We start from the raw sequence: 18,340 nt of genomic DNA, 5'->3' as shown, positions 1-18,340 counted from the left end.
GCCAGGAGGTGAGGAGAGGAGAGGAAGACAGGGATGCAACAGAAAGGATCCACTCTTTGTGAGCTGACTGGGAGGTGAGGAGAGGAGAGGAGGACAGGGGTGCAATACGAAGGATCCATTCTTTGTTAGTGTGAGGGACCCTGGCCGGGAGGTGAGGAGAGGAAGACAGGGGTGCAACACGAAGGATCCATTCTTTGTGAGTGTGAGGGACCCTGGCTGGGAGGTGAGGAGAGGAGAACAGGGGTGCAACACCAAGGATCCACTCTTTGTAAGTGTGAGGGACACTTACCAGGACAAAGCCCATGGTCTACTGGCTGAGCCAGTGAGCAAACTACTAAATGAGCTGATGAGTGATCTACTGACTGAGCAGATCAGAGACTTACTAATCGAGCCAATGAGAGATCTACTGACCAAGTTGCTGAGCAATCTACTGACCAGGCTCCTGAGTGACCTGCTGACAGAGCCGATAAGTGTATTGGCTGAGCCAATGAGCTATCTTCTGACTGAGCTGATGATCAATTGACTGAGATCATGAGCAAGCTGACTAAGCCAATAGGAGGCTTACTGATTGAGCCAATGAGAGATCTGCTGACCGGGCTGATGCGCGTTCTACTGATTTAGGCTCAATCGGAAGGTCTCTCATCAGCTCAAAGAGATCTACTGACTAAGCTATTTAGAAACCTATTGATTGAGTCATTTAGTGATCTACTGACCCTGTTGAGCAATCTACTAAACAAGCTGATGAGAGAACTACTGACAGAGCCAATAATAAACCTACTGACCAAGCCAATGAGAGACCCACTGACTGAGCAAATGACATCCACCGACCACGTTGATGAGAGATCTGCTGATTGAGCCAATGAGCGATCTAAGAGAGCTGATCAAAGATCAACTGACAGAACTGATCTACTGACCAACCTAATGAGCAATGTACTGTCCAAGCCTACCAGTGATCTGCTGCCCAAGCCAGTGCACTGGCCTGAGGAGCGAACGTCTGAGCAACCTTATGACAGATCTACTGACAGTCAATGAATGATCAAGTGTCAGAGCCGACGAGTCATCTGTTGACTCAGCCAATGAGTGATCTTCTGACCTGCAGCACTGGAAACCTACTGACCGAGCTGATGAGAGATCTACGGAGAGAAGGTAAGATATCTACTGACAGAGCCAATGAGCAATCTACTCACAGTCAGTGAAGTATCTACTGTCAGAACCTATGAGAGATGTACTGACAGAGACAATGAGAGACCGACTGACAGACCCGTACACAGACATATTGACAGGGTTGAGTAAAGATCTTCTGACAGCCCATGCTGCATGGGACTGGAGTGGCCACCAAGACAATGCAGCCCAAGCCCTGATGATGGCCGTTGGAAGACACCATGATGCAGCTTCTATGTGCTGCTGCTGGACACTGCTGTTCTTCTTTGTAGGGAGCTGGGTTCTGGTTGCAGTACCCCCACACTTTTTTCCTGGTTTTAGATGCAACTTTGACTGAGGTGCACTGGGTTCCTGCTACCCAGGTCCCCAGTGCCAGGGTTCCTTCCCTAAAACAAAGACACCTGGTCACTTGATCCCCAAGTGATCAGACCCTTCAGCCCCCTCTAAGCCCCTAGTAAATGGTACCCCTGGTACCTATGGCATGGGTACTGAAGAAGACCCCTCAGAGCTGCAGCACAACTTGTGCTACTCTGAGGGGCCCAGTACCAATCTTATGCAGACTGCATTGCAGGCTGTGTGACAAAGTGCTCTCAAAATTGAAAACACAACATGGCACACAGCCTTTGTGCCATGTCCCCTAACACTGCATGCAATATATGTAAGTCACCCCTCTAGCGGGCCTTACAGCCCTAAGGCATGGTGCATTATATGTGAGGGCATATATGCATGAAGAGATATGCCCCTGCTACACCTCTGTCAATTCTGAGACATATACCCTCATCACGACCCTGGTGGCCCAAAGACCGCCAGGGCAGCTGTGGGGGTGTCACCGCCGGCAGTGAATACTGCCAAATTAGGAGTTTGGCTGAAGCTGGATGTGAGCACCTCCAGCACGGCGGATGGTGTGATACTGCTGATGGTATCAAAAGAAGGGGAGACCGCCAGCATTTTTCTCCCCCTCACACTGCCGGAAAAAGCTGGCAGTCTTGCACCCTGGCGACAGGAATAGGCATTCCTGTCGCCAGGATACACTCGCACACATGTCCACATACCCGCACACATGCACTCACATACTCCCACACACAAACACACCCCCACTCACCCATGCACTCGCGTCATACACCCCCATTCACATTTACATACATACACAAACACCGCACTCATGCACGCATTCACTCCCCACTCCCCCAGCACATACATACACACATACCCCCTCCCCAATGCACATACATTCACATACCCCTCCCCCTTCACTGCATACACGCACTCACCCGCTCTTCCCGTTCACTTACACAAACATGCACCACCCTCCCTCCATCCTCTCACACACTCACCCCTTTCCCATCCACTTACATACACATGCATACATGCACTCGCCCCTTCCATCCACTCAATCGCGCCCACATGCACTCATGCAATCACCCCATCCACAAACACTCAACCACCCCCTGCCCATCCACACTCACTCACCCCCATCCACAATCACTCACACACGCAGACATGCACCCATAAACACCCACCCGAGCATTCACAACATTCACACATGTACTCACACACGCAGACACACGCGCGCGCACACACACACACACACACACACACACACACACACACACACACACACACACACACACACACACACACACACTCCCGTCGGACAATCCACTTACCTCGTCCATCGAGGTGGTCGTCCCGGAAGGGACGTGTCCTGGCGCTTCCACCGCCGGCAGAACTTTGCTATCTGGACACCACCACACCGTATTATAAGTTGTAATACGGTGTGTGGACTTTTTTTGCATGGCGGTACCGCCTCTGCACCCCCAACCGCCAGCATGACTGGTCTCGGAATTCCACCCGATTTCGGGCAAAAGTCAGAGATCAGTTGTGTTAGGGTGGTATTTTGGTGCTGGCGGTTTCGGCGGTCTTTGGAAAAGACCGTGAAAGTCGTGATGAGGGTAAGTGCACAGAGAAGCCATTTTATATGCATGTGCTGGTCCCTGGTCACTACGAGTTCCCCAGCTACATGATGGCTTCTCTGAACCCTGGGATCTTTGGTATCTAACATCTCAGAATACTAAACCCTCACTGATTCCAGTGATGGATTTATTAAGAAATACACACAAAAGGCACCTTCGAGGTGCCTCCCGAAAACCTACCAGCTACTAGTGAGTTTAATGACTGGTCCTGTCAGTTCAGCCACCACAGACAGGTTTCTGGACCCCATGGTGAGAGCCAGTGCTCTCAAGGCCCAGAGACAAAGACCTGCCCTGGGCAGAGGTGTTACCTCCTCTCCCAGGCAGGATTGACATTGCAAGGCGGGGAGCTACAAAGGCCTCACCACCTTTGTAATGTGACCCAGGTCTCTCCAGATGGTGGAGATGGCCAACCCCCCTGTCCTGCCCCCACGTCTGGCGGCAGCATAGGTGGGAAAATGTGTTCAATTAGGAGGAGTGCCCACTTCATGCCAGTCCCACTCCTAAGATGGACGAGCTGAAGTGGACACTACTTTTTAAATTCCTCCATCTTGTTTGGGAGGAAGTATGCCGCCAGGGTTAGGGTTATGCCCACTTTCCAGAGGAAGTGGTCATAAAAAGAGTGTAGTCACCCTAAAAGTGATTAGCCCATTGGCTACCGCCTGGCACTACCCTTAACACCCCTAAATTGAGTATTTAAGTGGCATCCCAAAACCGGAAGACTCAGATTTCTGACAACCTAAGAAGAGACGGACACTAGAGAGTCACATCAGCAGAGAAGACTGCAGACACCAACTGACTTGGCCCCAACCCTACTGGCCTGTCTGCAGCCCTTGACGATTCAATGCTAAAAGCGGACGCGTCCTGCAGCCCAGTAACCTCTAAAGCTTTGGGAGGTCTGCCTGCCTTTCATAAAGATTAAAATCTTCTGAGAACAGCAGACCTGTTCAAGGAGAAATCAAGTTAACTCTGCACCCAATACCCACAGCTGAGTCCAAGTGGCCCACTAGTCCTGCAAAGGCTCCCCAGTGATTGTGAGTCCCAATCCACCATGGGCTGACCCCTGCCGGACTCTGCCTCAAAGCCTGCAGCCTCCAATCGAAGACCTCCGCCTTGCCCGGTAAACTGTTCCCGATGCCAAAGGACACCCTTGCACCCAGAGCCCCTGGGTCTTGGGGAGCTGGACCATCGGTGTCCCTCCATCCCCTAGCATCAGAACTTGTCGGGGCAGCTGTGGGTTTTCTTCGTTCATCCTTCTGGCCCGTGCCAGCAGCCTTTTTCCAAAAGTGAACTCACCATTGCCATGCATTGGGCGCCAGGTGCTGTGTTGGCACTCTCCGCCCGGCAGCCCCTGTGCCGCTGAGAGTGTAAGTTTGGTGCTCCATTGTGCCCCCGTACTTACCTCAACCCCAAGAGATCGACCTCTGAAACCACCTTACTCACCTGTGAGCAGTGCATTTTCAGTTACCCCAGTCTCCACTGGTTAACATTGGGCACCCAATGTTGTGCTGGCACTCTGCACCCCGCCGCCACTGTGCCGCTGAGGGTGAAAGCTTGGTGCTGCCTTGTGGCCCCTCTTGTGCTTACCTCAACCCCAGGAGATCGACCCTTGACACCGCTTTACTCAACCGTGAGCAGCACATCCTCGTTCATCTCCCCGTCTCGATTGGTTAACATTGGACACCCGACTCCGAATTCGACCTGTGCACCCAGCTGCCCATGTGCCGCTGTGGGTGCGCTCTTGGTACTGATTTGAACCTTGCCTCGTGTGGACCTAAAACCCAGAGGACTGGATTTGTAAGTCATGTATTTACCTGCAAAACTGCATTCTTGTTTTCCTCCTGTGTGTTAACACTGCTGAACTGAAAAAATGCACTGTGTTGATTTTCGAAACCGCAAAGTATTTATTTTTTAGAAACTGATTATGTTATAACAAAGTTCTTTGGTTCAAAGCAGATATAAAAGCAAATGTTATTTTTCTAAATGTGTCTCAGATTTATTCTTTTAGTGTGTCTCATTTATTGCCTCTGTGAGTACAACAAATGCTTAACACTACCCTCTGATAAGCCTAACTGCTTGCCCACACTACCACAAATAGAGCATTAGTCCTATCTACTTTTATCTCTGTAATACCTATTGGGGGTCCACTGGACTCTGCACAGTGTACTTCATTTTAGTGCACTATATAGAGAGCGAGCTTCCTACAGTATCCTAATGGGAAGACAGGGTTGAAGGGTTGGGCCATCCTACGTCAGCCTTTATTGAGCTCCACAGAGCAGCCACACTCCTAAAATGAGAGTGAAGCCATCTTTGCATGGACATCTCACCATTCTTACATCCGCTTCTGCTGCCCTTCTTTCACAGTGGTCAGTGATCACAGCCAACCATTGCCACCCTTCCGGGGGCTTAATGCACACAAAATCCCAGATTATACCGATGCATATGTAATAACTCTGCCGGGCCAACTCAGCAGAGCACAAGATGAGATACCGGCGGCTGATCATGGACACTGTGGTCCTCTGGCCATCAAGCTGAAAGAGATCACCCACGCCATCAAGGTGGAAGAGATCACCCACGCCATCAAGGTGGAAGAGATCACCCACGCCATCAAGGTGAGAGACCACCTACACAGTCAAGGTGGAAGAGATCACCCACACCAAGGTGGAAAAGATCACCCACGCCATCACGGTGGAAGAGATCACCCACGCCATCAAGGTGGAAGAGATCACCCACGCCATCAAGGTGGAAGAGATCACCAACTCCATCAAGGTGAGAGACCACCTACACAGTCAAGGTGGAAGAGATCACCCACACCAAGGTGGAAAAGATCACCCACGCCATCACAGTGGAAGAGATCACCCACGCCATCAAGGTGGAAGAGATCACCCACACCATCAAGGTGGAAGAGATCACCCACACCATCAAGGTGAGAGACCACCTGCACAGTCAAGGTGGAAGAGATCACCCACACCAAGGTGGAAAAGATCACCCACGCCATCACGGTGGAAGAGATCACCCACGCCATCAAGGTGGAAGAGATCACCCACGCCATCAAGGTGGAAGAGATCACCCACGCCATCAAGGTGGAAGAGATCACCAACTCCATCAAGGTGAGAGACCACCTACACAGTCAAGGTGGAAGAGATCACCCACACCAAGGTGGAAAAGATCACCCACGCCATCACAGTGGAAGAGATCACCCACGCCATCAAGGTGGAAGAGATCACCCACACCATCAAAGTGGAAGAGATCACCCACACCATCAAGGTGAGAGACCACCTGCACAGTCAAGGTGGAAGAGATCACCCACACCAAGGTGGAAAAGATCGCCCATGCAGTTAAGGTGGAATAGATCACCCAGTCCGTCAAGGTGAGAGAGATCACCCATGCCACCAAGGTGGAAGAGATCACCCATACCACCAAGGTGGAAGAGATCACCCACGCCACCAAGGTGGAAGAGATCACCCGCGCCACCAAGGTGGAAGAGATCACCCACGACATCAAGGTGAGAGACCACCTACACAGTCAAGGTGGAAGAGATCACCCACACCAAGGTGGAAAAGATCGCCAATGCAGTTAAGGTGGAATAGATCACCCAGTCAGTCAAGGTGAGAGAGATCACCCCTGCCACTAAGGTGGAAGAGATCACCCACACCACCAAGGTGGAAGAGATCACCCACGCCACCAAGGTGGAAGAGATCACCCACACCAAGGTGGAAAAGATCGCCCATGCAGTTAAGGTGGAATAGATCACCCAGTCAGTCAACGTGAGAGAGATCACCCCTGCCACTAAGGTGGAAGAGATCACCCACACCACCAAGGTGGAAGAGATCACCCACGCCACCAAGGTGGAAGAGATCACCCACACCAAGGTGGAAAAGATCGCCCATGCAGTTAAGGTGGAATAGATCACCCAGTCAGTCAAGGTGAGAGAGATCACCCATGCCACTAAGGTGGAAGAGATCACCCACACCATGGTGGAAAAGATCGCCCATGCAGTTAAGGTGGAATAGATCACCCAGTCAGTCAAGGTGAGAGAGATCACCCATGCCATTAAGGTGGAAGAGATCACCCACACCAAGGTGGAAGAGATCACCCACGCCACCAAGGTGGAAGAGATCACCCACGCCACCAAGGTGGAAGAGAGATCACCCACGCCACCAAGGTGGAAGAGATCACCCACGCCACCAAGGTGGAAGAGATCACCCACACAACCAAGGTAGAAGAAACAGGCACAAAGCCACGGAGACTGTCAGTGAATGAACAGCATTGTAAGTAATCCGAGGAGAGGTGGCCACCTCTGAGGAAGGGCTAGACCTGAAAGTGAGGTCTCAGTCACGGTCTTCACACTGTTCACCTGGCTCGTCAGGGGCAGCACGGACAACCCAAGACAAAGAACAGGATAAAAGAGGATAATATGAAACTGTGGAAGGGGACGATGGCTTTCCAAGCCTCTGAACACGGCTCAGAGGCATGTCATTACAAAATGTAGTCCTGATTCATAAAAATTATACTGATTGCCAAGAAATGCTGGTCATTGTAGATGAATACTCCAGATGGGAGAGGCAGTCAAGACTACCTCGACTTTGGCATTTATCCTCAAACTCGGTCTGGAGCACCGATGGGATTACCGAGTTGAGAACTGGTAGTTCTACCCTTTTCCAAGGCTGAGACCTTCAATGCCACGTAGACCACTCTGAAGAATCACAGGGCGGGAAGTGTTCGTCATAGGCTAATGGAGAGCCCACAAGGCTTATGTGAAGGACACATCATCTTTAAACGAGACCCGAAGAACAGTAAACTAACCTGAAGCTCATCACAGAAACACGAATCTGCGCTTCACACCTCCACTAAGCCATCACCGCCAGCCCCCTCGCCCGGCCTAGAAGAGGCCAGATACTATCGAGAAAGCTCTGATGGTTCCACGGCCACTACAAGTCAGCGAGGGTATACACCTAGGAACAAGACCCTCCAGCTTCATCTAATCCACAGATGTTTTATTGTGATATTTTTTTAAATACAGCAATTGTTTGGGATTTTGGGATTATTGGGGGATTGGGTAAACAGTGTTTTTAATTGCTATGTTAATGAATGTTAGTTGATTCATATCATAATATTTGAATATCAACTGTTATTTACTTTTTTAATGTTTAAGATTTATTTCATAATGTATGAAATATTCGTTTTCGTTTTGTACTTTAAGATGTACTGGGGTATTGGGTGAGCAGTCTTAAATAAAATATATAAACATGTTATTAACTGATTATTGCATTATGTAAATATTTAATCAGTAATGTATTTTATGTTTAATTATACATTTTGAAAAGATTTGTTATATATTTTCAAAGAAATGTAAATACTTTTCTAATGGTTTGTATGACATAGTAGGGGGTCTAAATGGGCAGTTTATTTTGTGAAAAAAATAATTTATAACTATTAAAATTTAAATTGAACAATAGTATTAAATATAGCAGTTCTTTTAGGTTTATGTATTTTATGTGTGATTTTTAAGGATCCAGTTTTTTAGCATTTGTTATTAGTTTTTTAAACAATTCTGTAATTTTTATTTAGTTTACAAATGGTAAAACAGTCTACTGTTTTATAAAGTTTTATAAATGTTTTATTTTAGTTTTTAATATAATATTTAATGAGTACTTAGGTTGTCTGGGTGCTCTGAATGGCCCCGCCAAGTATTTGCACTTTCCCTGAGGTATGTTAGATGGGAGTTGGAACAGTAACTCTACCTCCCTGCAGTGGATGCCCTTTCCAACAAATGCTGGAGTGGAGTTAGGACAGTGATCTGAACCCACCATAAATGTGTGACCTTCCCCCACCTTTGTTGGACTGGAGTTAGAATAGTAAATGCGTCCTCTGGCCCCCAAAACCCATAGGCTACAGTGCCTTCTGTTAGCAAGAGAAATTGTGAAAAATAGTCCTTTTCGCTTCCTATCTTTTATGACATATCAGCAATCCAAGACAGAAATGGAGTCAATGTTTCAGCTCCTGGGACACAATCTTAACGAGGCCTTCCTCAGGGCTGAGGTTATTGGAAGTGCGCCCTCTCATGGACAGGTCGGGGACAGATCAAGCCCTTGTCATTCATGCGCAGACCCTGTATGAGGGGGAATGAATATCCATGACTGAGGAGGATGACGCAGTCAGGCAGCAGGGCCCTTGCTAACATTACAGGTGGTTTAATGCGGTTGTGTGCACCCCCAGAATGAGGCCTTCCTGCCACAGTCCCGCAGGCCTGGGAGATGCTCAGACCCTAGGGGTGTCCGCTGCAGGGTTGAGAGGCGGGAGTGGGGGGCCAGGGGGCCTGTACTCGGCGGGGGGTGACGCTGCCTCTCCTCTGTCTTGCAGATCCACTGGCCGGCGCAGCCCCTGCGCCAGGACGAGTGCAGGTTGGCGGGTAAAGGGCGGGAGGTGAGTATCCCCCCAGGAAGGATGAGTGTTGGGAACCTCTCGAGTGTGCCAGGGAGTGCGGGGACCACTCACAGAGCTGCACAGACAAGGCGATGCGCTGAGGTGTGGCACGAGAGGTTGGCAGAGGTTGAGTGTGAAGTGCCTTTGTAAGTTCAGAATCTGATGCCAGGAGGAGGTCGGCTGTGAGACCAGTGGCTGCTTGTGGAGGCTGTGAGTGCTTGGGGGCATATTTATACTCTGTTTGCGCCGGAATTGCGTCGTTTTTTTTTACGCAATTCCGACGCAAAATTAACTCCATATTTATACTTTGGCGTTAGACACGTCTAGCGCCAAAGTCCATGGAGTTTGCGTAATTTTTTAGCGTGGACACCTACTTTGCGTTAATGATATGCAAGGTAGGCGTTCCCGTCTAAAAAATTTACTCCGAGGCATGTGCGCCGTATTTACACTCCCGGGCAAAACTCACGCCCGGGAGTGGGCGGGTCAAAAAAAAATGACGTCCAGCCGCTTTTGCGCCGTTTTTTAGCGCCTGGTTAGGGCAGGCGTTAAGGGACCTGTGGGCTCGGAAGGAGCCCAGAGGTGCCCTCCCATGCCCCCAGGGACACCCCCTGCCACCCTTGCCCACCCCAGGAGGACACCCAAGGCTGGAGGGACCCATCCCAGGGACATTTAGGTAAGTTCAGGTAAGTATTTTTATTTTATTTTTTTGTGGCATAGGGGGGCCTGATTTGTGCCCCCCTACATGCCACTATGCCCAATGACCATGCCCAGGGGACAGAAGTCCCCTGGGCATGGCCATTGGGCAAGGGGGCACGACTCCTGTCTTTGCTAAGACAGGAGTCATTTCAATGGGGGTTGGGAGTCGAAAAAAATGACGCAAATCGGGTTGAGGCGAAAAATTTGCCTCAGCCTGACTTGCCCCATTTTTTGGCGCCCAAGCTCCATATCCCCCTACGCCGGCGCTGCCTGGTGTACGTCATTTTTTTTCACGCACACCAGGCAGCGCCGGCGGCGCTAATTGTTTTGACGCAAAACTGCGTTACCGCAGTTTTGCGTCAAAAAGTATAAATATGGCCCTTGGTGTGCCAGTGTGTGCCAGGTGCGCGGAGGTGTGGCACGGGAGGTTGGCAGAGGTCGGCTGTGAGAGACCAGGGGCTGTTTCTGGAGGATGTGTGTTTGGTGTGTAGTGTGTCCCAGATGCACACGCCTGGCTGGTCATACGAGGATTGTCTGTATATGGAGCGGTGTTTTCTGTGTTCATGAGTTGTGTCTAAGGTGGGTGACCTGCAGGTTTGTTAGGGGTCACCGTGCGTGAGGCGTGTCAGCGATGCCCCGGGTGTGGAGGGCATTGCTTGTGCAAGATGCACGATGACGTTGCAGGCTTCCTGCTCATGACCCCGGGTGTTTCCCTTCCTCGCAGGGTGAATGTTTCAATTACATCCGCTTAATCGAGCCTTTGAACCGCACCCACCTGTTCACCTGCGGGACTGGAGCCTACCACCCCATCTGCACCCTCATCAACCGCGGCTGGAGGTCAGAGGTAAGCGATCACCTGTATGGACCCAGGTAGGTGACCCCTGGACTGCCACAGCACCGGGGGCCCACAGAGACCCGGGGGCCCACAGGTAAGGTGCGGCCTCAGGTCAGAGAGCGCAGAGCCTCACTCAGGTGCAGAGTGCCTTGAAGCGGCAGGTGAGCTGTGAGCATCCACGCACCAGGGCCTGGACTAAGCACACAATGTCCAAGAGCAGCACATTTCACGCACTCCGGAAGCCGCCCCGACCCCTTCAGGCGCAGCACTGCAATGACAAGGCGCTGGGCACCAGGGGACAGAATCCGAGCAAGGACAGAGCTGGTTTGTGAGCTGCAGAGGGCAGTGGTGCCTTGGGAGGTCTGTGCCTCAGGAGTGGCCTGGGAGCTGGTGCATCCCTGACAGGGTGCAGCAGTCTGTCACTCGTGTGCCAGGAAGGTAGATCTACACGTGAGCGGCCACAGGAAGCCTAAACATGCCTCTGGCTCGGATCGCGGTCCTCAGGGAACCTTGAGCCCAAAACGAGCCGAGCTTACACCGAGGCGATATGGCCGCATCTGGGTGACCTTGGGGGAGATAGTGAGCTTTACACATACACATAACAGTGCCTGTTAGAAATGGGGTGTCTAGTTGGCAGTCGGTTTGCACCCTGCCCAAGTAGGGGCCCTCACTCTAGTTAGGGTAAGGGAGATACTCACTTAGATAACCCCTGCTCACCCCCTTGGTAGCTTGGCACGAGCAGTCAGGCTTATCTCAGAAGCAATGTGTAAAGCGTTTGCACATAACACACAGTAATAAGTGAAAACACTACAAAAGGACACCACACCAGTTTTAGAAAAATAGCCAATATTTATCTATATAAAACAAGACAAAATACAATAAGAATCCAACATACAGTAAGAAAATATGAATTCTGCAAGATTTACTCAAAAATACAGTTCGTTGAAGTCGATAGCCCCAGGGCTATCACGGCGTTGTGATCAACAAAACCAACAGTTCAGGCCGGCCGCGGCGTTGTGGGCCAGCTACGGTGTCAGGAAGACCCGCAAACAGTACCTTGGATTCGCAGGGCATCGTGATCCTCGCGGTGAGCTCCGGAGAGCGGCCTCGCTGCCATCGGCTCCGGAGTCGGTGCAGGAGTCCTCAGGCCCTTGAAGTCACGCACCTCGGGGATCAAACTCCGGGCTGATGAAATCAGGTGCGCTGGCGTGGATGGCATCAGAGCTGCGGTGCGAAGCTGGATGATACAATGTGCGGTGCCCACGGGTCACGGTGCAGGCAGTGGCTCGGTGACGGCGTCCAGCAGCGTCAGTGAGACCAGGGCTGCGGTGTGAAGCGGGGCGGTGCAATGTCCACAGGTCACGTGCAGGCAGCGGCGGCGTAGTTGCAGAAGCGCTGTCGTCGGTAGGCCCAAGCCAGCGGTGCGGGACGGGACGGTGCTTCGTGACCCTCATGAGCAGTGTCCACAGGCCACGGTGCAGGCAAGGATGCCTGGTGACGACACTGGAGCCGATGGTGCTGGCGTCGGTCGACTGGGGCTGCGGCGCAGGACGGTACAGTGCTTCGTGCCTGTCACGAGCGGTGTCCACAGGCCACGGTGCAGGCAGCAGCGCCGGTGTCAGCAGGAGCGACGTCGTCGGGGATGCCCAGGCTGCGGTGTGAGCAGGTGACGCCGGAGTGCGGGGCCCACAGGTCGCGGCTCGGTGAAGTCATCCGATGACAGTGTCGGTGAGACCAGGGTCGCGGTGCGAAGCGGGGCAATGTGACTGTGTGCGGTGTTGGCAGGTCACGGTGCAGGCCAGCGGCATCGTTGGCGGCGTCGCAGTAGTTTCTCCTGTTGAACAACACAAAACGCACAGTTCCCAGTGCTGCAGGTGGAGGAAGCTGAAGTCTTTGGTGTCCCTGAGACTTCCAACAGGAGGCAAGCTAGACTCCAAGCCCTTGGAGAACTTTCTCAAGCAGGACACACAGCAAAGTTCACCCATTGCACTCTTTTCAGGCAGAAGCAGCAACTGCAGGCCAGTCCAGCAAAGCAGCACAGCAAAGGGACAGTACTCCTCCTCCAGCTCTTCAGCTCTTCTCCTTTGCAGAGGTTCCTCTTGATTCCAGAAAGATTCTATAAGTTTGGGGTTTTGGCTTCTCCTTATACCCTGTTCTGCCTTTGAAGTTGGCAAACTTCAAAGCAAAGTCTCAAGTGTTTGCAAGATCCTTCTTGTCCAGGCCAGGCCCCAGACACACACCAGGGGGTCGGGGACCGCATTGTGGGAGGGCAGGCACAGTCCTTTCAGGTGTGAATGACCACTCCTCCCTCCCCTCTAACTCAGATGGTTCATCAGGATATGCAGGATATGCCCCGCCCCCCTGTGTGTCACTGTCTAGAGAGGTACAAAACAGCCCAACTGTCAAACTGACCCAGATGGACAGTCCCCAAACAGGCAGAGTCACATAATGGTTTAAGCAAGAAAATGCCTACTTCCTAAAAGTGGCATTTTCAAACAGACAATTTAAAAACCAACTTCACTACAAGATGTATTTTAAAATTGTGAGTTCAGAGACCCTAAACTCCACATTTTTATCTGCTGTCAAAGGGAATCTGCACTTTAAGGATATTTAAAGGCAGCCCCAAGTTAACCTATGAGAGATATAGACCTTGCACAGTGAAAGCCGAATTTGGCAGTATTTCACTGTTAGGACATATAAAACACACTAGTATATGTCCTACCATAAACATACAATGAACCCTGCCCCTGGGGCTACCTAGGGCCTACCTTAGGGGTGCCTGACATGTAGTAAAAGGGAAGGTTTAGGCCTGGCAAGTGCGTACACTTGCCAAGTTGAATTGGCAGTTTAAAACTGCACACACAGTCACTGCAGTGGCAGGTCTGAGCCATGTTTACAGGGCTACTAATGTGGGTGGCAAAACCAGTGCTACAGGCCCACTAGTAGCATTTGATTTACAGGCCCTAGGCACCTTCAGTGCACTTTACTAGGGACTTACCAGTAAATCAAATATGCCACTCATGGATAAACCAATCAACAGTACAATTTACCTAGGGAGCACTTGCACTTTAGCACTGATTAGCGGTGGTAAAGTGCACAGAGACAATAAACCAGCAAAAACAGAGTCCAAAACCAGGAGGTCAGAAGGCAAAAAGACAGGGGAGACACGCCAAAAAGCTGCCAGGTCTGACAGTGACTTCCGCTGCTGCTGAAGTAACAAGAGGAACCAGGTTCGAGTCCCAGCCTCGGCTCGGTGTCTGATGAACCCAGGTAGATCTCCCTCTGGCTAAGGTAGTTTATCGGGAAGGGCTCTTAGGTCCTTCTGCCTGTCACCCACTCTCTAACCCCATCCTCCAAGAGCTGAGGACAAACATGAACCTTTGGTGCCAGGAAGAGATACCTCTGAGGTGGGTGAGTTGCAGAGTCTGAAACGTGACCCATGGTGAGATCCTAGATACATCCTCTTTTCTGGTCCTTATCATATGTGAGAACTCAGGATGCCCACAGTACGAAACCCTCCTCTTTGACTTAATGCACAATTATGTGGTTCCATCTCTGGTGAGAATTTAGGCCACATGTGGGGTTCCCATGTTGTGACTCCCCTCTCAATTCCCTAACAGCATTGCCGGCCGAGCGGGGGCAGGAATGTTTCTGAGTTCAAGTTTAAAAACTCTCTTTTTTAATTAATACTTCTCAATGTAGAGACATAATCGGATGCACTACGTGAAACGCTTCTATGTGTTCAGGAAATACACTTTTTTTTAAAACAATTTAAGCCACGTATCTTCTAACAAGATGTTGAATGATTTACATGCAAAATATTCCCAGGGCTTGTCTTGTCCACATGGTCTTGGAGCCAGAACCGGACCATGGCTTAATTCTCTCTGTTAACTCTAAGCGCTACCAGACATCTGGAAAAAACACAAGTCACAGCTCCACACATGTGTAAGCTAACAGTGTCCGACTGGGGCAGAAAATAGACCCAGGCCCCAAAATAAAAGTGCCTCCCATTAGGGAATCAAACAGCTAAAAAAAAGGGGCCCACATTATTGGATTAGAAAGTTACACAGTGTAACATGTTTGCAAATTGGGGCAGTTTTGAACTGGTAAAGACTCGCTGTATCAGTGTTTAGAAATGTTTGTTAGACTAAAAGGACCGAAGCTTGCTGCAGGCAATGTTTGTTGTAATATCAGGGAAATCAACAGTAAAAACCAGTCAGGAGACTATAACAGGCCACAAAAAGCCCAAAAGAATGCACCGAGCTGTCAGCCCAGCCCATCGGTGCAAGTGCAACGCTCATCAGCACAACATGCACCAAAGAACTCCTCGGAAAGATAACCAACCTACAATCACCAGCAGGCCAAACTTAAAGACAGGCCTGAAGTCGCCCCAAAGTACCGGTGGATTCTGGGCAGAGGGTCCCAGGTAACAGAGCCTGGCCAGGCACAAACCACAACACCAGACACAAAGTTCAGAGAAGCAGCCGGGAGCAACCCTCCAATCATCCAAAAGAAACACTGAGCTGAACCAATCCTGCATCAAACACGGCAGTATCAAGGGTCAATGAGAACTCAACAACTCAACAACAATTTCCGAGGTCACTCAACAGCAGAGGGTGCCCTAGGTGAGCCCAGAATCATGCTGTGTCCAAGCAGGTCCCTTAGAGTTCACCCCTAGAAGTGTTCAAGGATTTTACGGTCGCCTCAACAGGGCTACAACCACATATCTTTTTAGGTTGAATTCTACCAGACGGCACAGCTGTCTGGTTTGCTAACAACAGTTTAGGAACATTCAGAAAGCTGCCCTGGGAATGCATTCCACCAATTGCTTAAAATTGGCTTTATGATTTGTAACTCACAGATGCGTGCTTTCTATTTGCTGCCTTTATTTGCTTTAGGGTGTCCAGCTTGAGTTAGTCCCTCCCACGAGCATTCTTTGTTTACTGTATACTACAGAGGGCTCGCTTTCTGTAAACAGGCCTTTAAATATTGTTCTTATCTTGTCTCATTTGCTGTGCATCCAAAGTCAGAAATGAAATGTCAGGATCTGTCTTCCAGGGAGCTTGGTGTTTACTTTTGTGTCTCTCACTTCAAAGTGAGAGGGTTTATGTGACAATCTTGCTGAGTACCCATCTGTGAGCGGAGGGTGTAGGATGGTATTTTTCTAACACACAACAACAATTAACTGTGCTGATATTTCAGAACATATCAGAACTAGGAAAGCAGAAATGAAGCACTTATTTTTGTAATTCTAAAGTCAATCAGGATTGATGAAGCGCGGCAAATCACCTGTGAAGTGTGGTGGGAGCAAATATTTGAAAATGACATTTCCTCACATTATCGTTTGTGTGCAGGAGACCTGTACGTCCCTGCAATTGTAATGGTCATTCATTTGAAAGTGTGTTGTCTGTGAAGGTTGTGCGCTGCCACACCATGCGTAGTCCACTCTATGACACTCTACTCTACACCACTCCATCCCCTTTCTCTCTACGCCACGGCATTCCATTTTACGACACTGTAATCCACTCTGTGACGTGCCATTCCATTTACCCCACTCCACTGCAATCTACCCCACTCCAGTCTACCCCAATCTCCCCACTGCAATCTACCCCACTCCAGTCTACCCCAATCTCCCCACTGCAATCTACCCCACTCCAGTCTACCCCAATCTACCCCACTGCAATCTACCCCATTCTGCTCCACCGCAGTCTACCCCACTCAGGTCTACGCCAATCTCCCCACTACAATCTACCCCACTCCAGTCTACCCCAATCTACCCCATGCTGCTCGACTACAATCTACCCCACTCCAGTCTACCCCAATCTCCCCACTGCAATCTACCCCACTCCAGTCTACCCCAATCTACCCCATGCTGCTCGACTACAATCTACCCCACTCCAGTCTACCCCAATCTCCCCACTGCAATCTACCCCACTCCAGTCTACCCCAATCTACCCCACTGCAATCTACCCCATGCTGCTCCACCACAGTCTACCCCACTCCAGTCTACGCCAATCTCCCCACTACAATCTACCCCACTCCACTCTACCTCAATCTCCCCTTTGCAATCTACCCCACTTCAGTCTACCCCAATCTACCCCACTCTACCCCATGCTGCTCGACTACAATCTACCCCACTCCAGTCTACCTCAATCTCCCCTCTGCAATCTACCCCAATCCATTCTACCCCAATCTACCCCACTCTACCCCATGCTGCTCCACTACAATCTACCCCACTCCAGTCTACCCCAATCTCCTCACTACAATCCACCCCACTCGGCTCTACCCCAATCTCTCCACTACAATCTTCCCCAATCTACCCCATCCGTGCTCCTCCACCACAATCTACCCCACTCCAGTCTACCCCAATCTCCCCACTACAATCTACCCCACTCAGCTCTACCCCAATCTCCCCACTGCAATCTACGCCACTCTACCCCATGCTGCTCCACCACAATCTACCCCACTCCAGTCTACCCCAATCTACCCCACTACAATCTACCTCATGCTGCTCCACCACAATCTACCCCACTCCAGTTTATCCCAATCTACCCCACTACAATCTACCCCATGCTGCTCCACCACAGTCTACCCCCCTCCAGTCTATGCCAATCTCCCCACTACAATCTACCCCACTCCAGTGTACCCCAATCTACCCCACTCTACCCCATGCTGCTCCACTACAATCTACCTCACTCCAGTCTACCCCAATCTCCGCACTGCAATCTACCCCACTCCAGTGTACCCCAATCTACCCCACTACAATCTACCCCATGCTGCTCCACCACAGTCTACCCCACTCTACCCCAATCTCCCTACTACAATCTACCCCACTCCACTCTACCCCAATCTCCCCACTGCAATCTACCCCACTCCAGGCTACCCCAATCTCCCCACTACAATCTACCCCATTCTACCCCATGCTGCTCCACCACAATCTACCCCACTCCAGTCTACCCCAATCTCCCCACTGCAATCTACCCCACTCCAGGCTACCCCAATCTCCCCACTACAATCTACCCCATTCTACCCCATGCTGCTCCACCACAGTTTACCCCACTCCAGTCTACACCAATCTCCCCCACTCAGCTCTACCCCAATCTACCGCACTACAGTCTACCCCAATCTCCCCACTACAGTCTACCCCACTCCAGTCTATGCCAATCTCCCCACTACAATCCACCCCACTCTAGTCTACCCCAATCTACCCCACTCTACCCCATGCTGCTCCACTACAATCTACCCCACTCCA

At 50.6% G+C, this 18,340-nt stretch overlaps 1 protein-coding gene across 1 annotated transcript in view; it reads left to right on the top strand.

The window, feature by feature from the left end:
- The window catches only part of LOC138260864 (semaphorin-3F-like), a 447,618-nt gene that overhangs the window by 338,065 nt on the left and 91,213 nt on the right, over window positions 1-18,340 (top strand). The window contains exons 4-5 of the mRNA XM_069209297.1: window positions 9,495-9,557; window positions 10,978-11,097. Of these exons, the coding sequence (XP_069065398.1) occupies window positions 9,495-9,557; window positions 10,978-11,097 (183 nt within the window). The remainder of the gene's footprint in view (window positions 1-9,494; window positions 9,558-10,977; window positions 11,098-18,340) is intronic.

The sequence above is a fragment of the Pleurodeles waltl genome, chromosome 10 (genome assembly GCF_031143425.1).
Source record: "Pleurodeles waltl isolate 20211129_DDA chromosome 10, aPleWal1.hap1.20221129, whole genome shotgun sequence".
NCBI lineage: Eukaryota > Metazoa > Chordata > Amphibia > Caudata > Salamandridae > Pleurodeles > Pleurodeles waltl.
Note: the sequence above shows the minus strand (reverse complement) of the source record. Positions and strands in the feature narration are given on the sequence as shown.